The sequence below is a fragment of the Vitis riparia genome, chromosome 8, assembly GCF_004353265.1.
Source record: "Vitis riparia cultivar Riparia Gloire de Montpellier isolate 1030 chromosome 8, EGFV_Vit.rip_1.0, whole genome shotgun sequence".
Taxonomy (NCBI): domain Eukaryota; kingdom Viridiplantae; phylum Streptophyta; class Magnoliopsida; order Vitales; family Vitaceae; genus Vitis; species Vitis riparia.
The window spans coordinates 10,964,152-10,971,497 of NC_048438.1; the positions used below are offsets into that span (position 1 = coordinate 10,964,152).

The 7,346-nt window shown below is 33.2% G+C and overlaps 1 protein-coding gene across 2 annotated transcripts; it reads right to left on the reverse strand.

The window, feature by feature from the left end:
- Nucleotides 1-6,135: 6,135 nt before the first annotated feature.
- LOC117920893 (high mobility group B protein 13) lies at nt 6,136-7,346 on the reverse strand. Of its 2 annotated transcripts, XM_034838582.1 has the most exons (3): nt 6,815-7,346; nt 6,521-6,706; nt 6,136-6,472 (listed from the first exon to the last, which is right to left on the reverse strand). In XM_034838582.1, the coding sequence occupies exons 1-3, from the start codon at nt 7,229-7,231 to the stop codon at nt 6,404-6,406; spliced, it is 672 nt and encodes a 223-aa protein (XP_034694473.1). In that variant the 5' UTR covers nt 7,232-7,346; the 3' UTR covers nt 6,136-6,403. The 2 variants fall into 2 exon arrangements, with proteins under 2 accessions (XP_034694473.1, XP_034694472.1); XM_034838581.1 differs by having other exon boundaries at nt 6,136-6,706.

A 7,346-nucleotide genomic window follows, 5' to 3' on the forward strand; every position in this document is an offset into this window, starting at 1 on the left:
AAATAGTTTTCTAATTTTGAAAATAAGTTCAATAGAATTTTGATTCATAATATTTCTAGAATTTGTTTCAAAAATAGATTGTTTTTTTTTTAACAAATTTTGGAAAAAATAAGTCAAGAAAACTTTTATAACTAATGAATATAACTTTTCCCTTTTTTTTCTTATTTATAAATCACTTTAAATAAATAAATTGTAGTACATTTGTACACTCCTTACACGATTGGTGAAAGTGTCATACAAAAGTACCATATAAGTAATACATTCTCAAGGTCAAGCAAGTGAGAGACATGCTAAAAGATCCACTACTTTAATTCCTGTTTCAAAAATGGATAATTTTGTATCTAACTGTATAAAGGCGGGCGCAGATCTATGAATAGGAGATGTTGTGCGAGTATCTACAGGACCTAAATTATCAACAGGCTCTCCAAGCACGTTGAAAATTCGTCCGAGAGTCGCTCCACCGACTGGAACACTTAGAGGAGCTCCCGTGTCAATCACTTCCATTCCTCTCGTTAGACCATCTGTAGCACTCATAGCCACAGCTCTAACTCGATTATTTCCTAATAATTGCTGTACCTCACAAGTCACATTAATTTGTTGACCGACAGTATCTCGACCCTTAACTACCAGCGCATTGTAAATATTAGGCATCTTGCCCGGGGGAAAAGCTACATCCAGGACCGGACCAATGATTTGAGCGATACGCCCCAGGTTTTTTTTTTCAAGCGTGGAAACCCCAGGACCAGAAGTAGTAGGATTTATTCTCATAATAATAATAATAAAGTCAAATTAAACGAAATTTTTTGCGAAAATTATCGAATCCAAAAGTTCGATAGAAAGTTGATCGGTTAATTCAATAAGAAATGGGAGTTAGCACTCGATTTCGTTGGTACCATCCAACCGAATCCAATTCAATTGTTTACTTATTCAATGAGCTAATTTTTAAGTTCAACCAAGCCGTTTTCAAAATGATGAATAAGATTATGAAAGTCTTTCATTTGTCTATCATTATAGACAATCCCATCCATATTCTTTATGGAATTCGAACCTGAACTCTATTTACGATTCATTATTTCTATCTCATTTCTCATTGACTCTTATTTATTTCTTATTTCAGCATATCGATTTACGCCTAGCCTAAGCCTATTCTTTTCTTTTTTATACCTTTTCTTTTAATGTTAATGGATGAATTCTTCATATTTTCACACCTAGGATTTACATATACAACATATATCACTGTCAAGGGGTGAATTTATTTATTCCCCAAGGAGGGGGAAGCATATGATGTACCACAAAAATGTATTCTCCCATATAAGGTCCACTACTGCGGAAGGAAAGGCTATGGGATTATGTACATTGAGATTCACCTAGCAAATATAGTTGGGGAAAGAATTTGCCTGAATCAGATTTTTTAAGGAACGTATCAAGATAGAATTAGATTTGACCCTTGTATAGTTAGTGTAACTATCTTGTACGATTGTGTAAAATCCATGTTTGTATTCTTATGTACAAATATGTTAACTATATTTTTAGTGGTTTGGTAAAAGGAGTAGTTGTTCAAAATCCACACTCTTATTCTTGGATATGTGTATAAGTATAGTAACCATATTTTTAGTGATTTGATAAACGAAATTTGTATATCAATTGCTTCTTAAGAGGACCTTATACATTTACCGGAAGTATAGATTTACAACTCCAATATGTGGATATGCAAACTATTAAAGGAAAGAATAAAATAGTTTTGAGCTAGAGGCATGAAAAACATGACATGATGTAACAATTTTAGATGCATTAACAATTTTAAGTATTTATGTTTCTTGGTTTTCTTTTATTATCCCTTATACATTAATTGGTTATTTGAGCAAACATGGTCATATCACTTGCATCGTATATGACTTGTGTGTGTTAGGAGTTACACAGATAATACAAGTTATGGTTCTTTATAAGATGATAAGTTGTTAACAATTAGTTCATGGATTTAAGCAATTCAGTAAAAACTATAACACACTACCTTCTAATTAGAGGGATAACTTATCTTGACCATCAAGATAGATTTCTCATGGTGAGTGCACTAGTTTATAGTTACATATTGGACAAGACGTATAATGAATCAAGACATAAGACTATCGATTGTCATGATTCATCAATGTTAGCCCAAGGGTTCTCCTAATCGAGTTTTGATGATAACAAACCATGGTTAAGTTACTAATTGGTTTGAATTGTAAAGAATCTCAGGTATTAATTTGGAAATTCATCAAAGGACCTAATGGATACAAGATCAAGACATTTTGAGGACCTTTAATCATAGGAAACAAATGTAAAATGAATGCATAGGTGCATTTAGGTTTTACATATCATTTCATGCATCTTTGGAAAACTCGGTTTATTCTTTAAAGTTACAATTTCATTAAAATCCGAGTTTTATCAAATGTATCTTAGGCAAAACGTTTCAAAATTGGCATATTAATTTACCTAAAGACCTTGCATAAGTGTTAGAAAAGAAAAAAAAACAAAAAAAATATAGATTTTCGAGGCTAAAAAGTTGAACCGATCGAGACACTAGGCCAATCGGCTCAACCGACCAAGGTACCGATCGACCGGTTACCCTTGCCCAATCGAGGTCCAGTCGAGGAGTGCTAAAAACACTTTCTCTCATCCAATAGTCTTCCCTTCCCTGTCGAGGTATCATCCTTCCCGGTCGACCTTCGGTCAAGGTCCAATTGAAGCAACGATAACCTGCCAAAGCATTTAATGCTCTAATGGCTAGTGAACCGGTCGACCTCCAACTCGACCGGTTGAGGCTGCTTTTTGTTTTTCTTGGCTCCCAAGGTTAAAAACCTATAAATTGAGAGCTCCACTTCATTTATGACATAGAGAACACTTACATTTATTTGTTTACCTACTTGTTCTTGCCTTAAAAACTCTTATTTCTTTCTTGGTGCATTAAATCTTCACTTGCATATCCTTTAATTCACCTTTGTGTTTCATCCTAACTTTGATTTGTATTTGAGCTATCATTGAGCTAGGTTGAAGGATTCATTCTTGTAAAATTGAGTGTTAAAGTCTTCAAGTGAGTTGAATCTTAAAGAGATTGTGTAAGAGTTCATTGGAGTCAGAATCCAAGTGTAAAGGAGATTAGAAGCTTGGTTGAAGCTTCAAGTTAGTAGAACTATCACTCGATTAGGAGCTTGAGGAGAGTAGACGTAGGCAAGGAAGTGTTGAACCATTATAAAATCTGAGTTTAATTTCTCTAACTCTATCTCTTTATATTTGTTTCTATTATACTTGAATTTGTTGTGTTGAAATTTTTTTTGAAAAACCGAATTCACCCCCCTCTTTGGTGTTTTTCTCATTTAAGATTAACCTTTATTTTCTCAGTCAAGTTACTATGTTGCATAAACTTTCAACATTAAGGGGATATTGAGCATGTGCTAAAATCAACAAGATGTTTTAACCTATGAGTGAGACCCTAATGTGGCCATATGTCTCTACGAATTAGGTCACTATTGATAAAGGTTAATGATAACAAATATTTTTAATAGAAGTATCATGATATCTCATGGGATTGAGACAATGTATTATTTTAAGTGATCCAAATGACATATGATCAAGAATACACTAGTCATAACATTTCCTTTAATGGAAATTTGACATATGCTCTTATGAGTTAGAGTATGTCAATTGATTACATAATTGAAGGATTTGTAACTCAATGATTGGATAAGTAATTTTGTGATATGACTATCTTCTTAGGTTACAAACATCAATTCATGGGAGGTCTACATATAGTGAATGATAGGTCATAGACCCAAGTTTCAACTTATTATAATTTCATAAGATACTAGAGTGCATTTGATTGTCTTTGGTAGTGTTGAATCAATTTTAGAATTGAATTATGAGAAAACCAATATTTTCCTATGGATTTCAATGGTCCTTACTGGAACTCTTAGTTTATGGAAGCACATTTTATTTGAGACATTTGAGAATCTAGTTCATAAGTGTGCATAAAGACATTTTGGTAAAAATCGTAAGGGTTGTACTAGATTTTATGAATTGACTTTGACAAATTAATTAATTAAAAAATAATAAGCTAATTAATTAATTAAAACCCAAGTGGATTATATTAGGTGATACAAACCCAACTTGGGTTCAAGTCACTTAAGTCCACAAGGAAGCGTATAAATACCCCCTTTAAGGGTTAAAACTTTAAGGTTTTTTGTCACTCTATCTTTCGGAGAGCCACTAGAGAGAAACCCTAGCCTCCCTCAAAGAAGACGAAAAAAGTCCACACTTTCCTCATGCCTAGAGTTGTGTGAGTAAAGATTAACTAAAAGAACACTAGCTAGACGAGCTCTACAACATTTATGAGAACTTCATTAGATTGGAATTAATCTAGAAATATCCAAATTGCAAGTATACTTTTCAATATTCTCTAAATTTAATCATATTGGTTTTTGACACTAGGTTTTTCTATTGCATTATCACTAGAGAGCACTAGTGATAGATGCATGCACCCTACATGATTCGAGGTTAAGGAATGGAGTAATCTAGAGTTCCCAACAAATATGACACAAAATAGCAGAACATGATAAGATACAAAAATGGAAATAATAAAGGAGATGCATATATTTAAGTGCAAAATGGTGAGAATCTACTCCAATCAATATTTCCATAAATCAAGAGCATAGGATATTATTAGGGGAAAGAATAAAATAGGACACATAATGAAAATAATAAAGGAAATGCACATAACATGTACAAAATTAAGTGTATAATGATAAGAATCCACTCCCGTTGATATTTTCGATATTTTCATAAGTCAAGAGTAATTAAATATTAATAATATCTTATTTTTGTAATTTGGGTAATGATATTTATTTTTCTTAATTTTAGGATATTTATTAATCTTTTCTTTTTATAATTCACAACATATTCTTGTATAAATTTTTTAAAAGAATTAATAAAACTTAACGCATCCATTACCAAATGATCAAACTTTTCATGTTAGCAAATTAATCACTCATTACTAACAAAAGATGAGAGAAAACATTAAAAACAACATAGTCAGTCAAAATGGTTGAGAAGGCAAGAATTTCAATTTGAAGAAAAGTGGCTCCACCTTTCATATGTAGGCATGAATTTAAATTTGAAGAAAAATGGCTCCAGCTTAACTTAAAGAGGGCATATTAAGAAAAATAAAATAATAAGACAAAAAAATGGTAGAACATAAATGACAGGATAAAAAAATTGAAATAAGGAAGGAGGTCTATAAAATAAAGTTTATAAAGATAAAAACTCATTTCGATCAATATTTTTATAAATTAAAAGTAATCAAATATTAACTTTTAATTTAGGAAGTATTATTTATTTTCTTTAATTTTATCATTCAATTTTATATATATATATATATATATATATAATTCACAACACATTCTTATATAAATTTTTAAAACTAAAACCTTCCATTGCTAAAATTATCAAACTCTTCACAAACATCCATGAGAAGAGTATATATAATGCATCTTTCTTGGAAGTGAGTAGCCTTGGACTAAGAAAATAAATAATAAGTAGGAAAATTAATGGGAAATACTTCAACTCCTCTAAAATAAGTTATCTTATGCATTTTTGTACAGTTAGTTCATTAATATTCTTGAATGTGAGCACAAGTGTGTTAACCATGATTTAGAGTGTCTTTGGTAATGATTCTGAGAAATGTTTATAGCCTTTTTAATACTTGAAAAATAAAAAATTTCAAATATTAAAAAGATTATAAACACGTTCAGAATTCAAACGCACTATTAGTGATTTGGTAAAAAGAATTCATAGAGCGGTTTCTAGGTTGCTATCAAGGAGGATTTTTACTTGTAAATATTATTCAAATGTTTGCCAATAAAGGTTATTTTTTTTCTCATACATTTTATGTCCTTTACATTAATCATGCAAGATATGATACCTCAAGTCATAATCATATTCGAATATCCTTTAGGGTTATTTGATAAAAAAACGTCATTAAAAACCCAAATTTAAAAGAAATAGGTTCCTATTTTGTAAACATGAAGTGTATGCAAAAATACCCTTAAACAATTTATTAATATTCATCTCATATCAAACTTCGAACAGGCTTTCCCTCGTTTGAATGAAGTCAGTGTACGCACGCCGATGCATAAAGCCGTAATAAACTCAATCATCATCCAAAAACGGCCATGATGGCTCCGTACATTTTTTTCCTCCTTCCAAAAGAGACTTTTGACTGGAGACAGAAATGAAAGACTTCAACAACCGGCGCTCGACATTTTCAATTTTCAAATTCTAACAGCAAATAATGAGGTATTATCTTAATACATCTGTGGAATAAAAAAGGGGAAAAAAAAAGAGAGAGATGATAATTATCCAACTCCTAAGCTCATTTCTCTTTACCAATTTCTGAACTATCCAAACTCAAGCTTGGACTCGGACTCGGACTCGGACTCGGTAATGTGCTTTGTGATCTATCCAAACCCGAACTCGGACTTGGACTCGGCCATGTGCTTTTTGATCTATCCAAACCCAAACTCAGACTCTGACTCGGACTTGGCGATGTGCTTTCGTCCGTAGATGGTTTTAGAAACAATACAGATCGACGCCGGAAGGGACTTGCCTGCGATTGCGCTGCGTCGATCTTCTTCTCTCTTTCCCTCTCTCTCAGCGGTCGAATCGGAGATATTCTCTGAACACAGCATTGATCAACACAAAAATGATTAATTCTTGAGAGAAATTTGTGATTAAAGTAAAGACGCGAATTTATTATTATTATTATTATTATTATTAGCCTTACCACGGCTGATCTGAGTTCCTTCAATCTGTACAACCGATCGACCTCCATCTCAAGCTTCTTCTGCTCTTCTCCTCTCTGTTTCACCTCCTTCATCCACATTCCCATCACTAGATCCCTCTCTCTCAGCATCTTCTCCACCTTATCTCCCTCTATTTTCAATCGCTCTCGCCTTTTCCGCACTGCGCTCAGCTCCTCCGCAAGCGACGCATCGAAAGATTCCATCTTCACCGGAGTCGCATACACCGGATGATTCTCCTTGTTCGAATCCGCCACCCGCGAGATGTCTATCCATTCTGGCTTCGCCTTAATCTGAACCGAGTCCAGATCCGCAGAAATATTCCTGGGTCGGAGCGGTTTCCTGCCTATCTTTGTCCGGAGCTTCTGAGTTCCGGCGACAGGAAATCGAGCCGTTGGCATATTTTCTGTTGGAAAATAGGTGTTACTGAGTTCCGGGACTGGAAATTGGGCCTGTAATTGTGAAGGAGAGATATTAAGTATTAACGAGAAGTGTTTTTGAATTTGAAAGAGGCAG

What these genes read in the sequence shown, in the direction of transcription:
- LOC117920893 (XM_034838581.1), bottom strand. Translation starts at nt 7,231, where the DNA reads ATGCCAACGGCTCGATTTCCTGTCGCCGGAACTCAGAAGCTCCGGACA. An exon ending in AGGAACTCAGATCAGCCGTG is followed by an intron (nt 6,707 to 6,814) that starts GTAAGGCTAATA and finishes TGCTGTGTTCAG; the next exon opens with AGAATATCTCCGATTCGACC.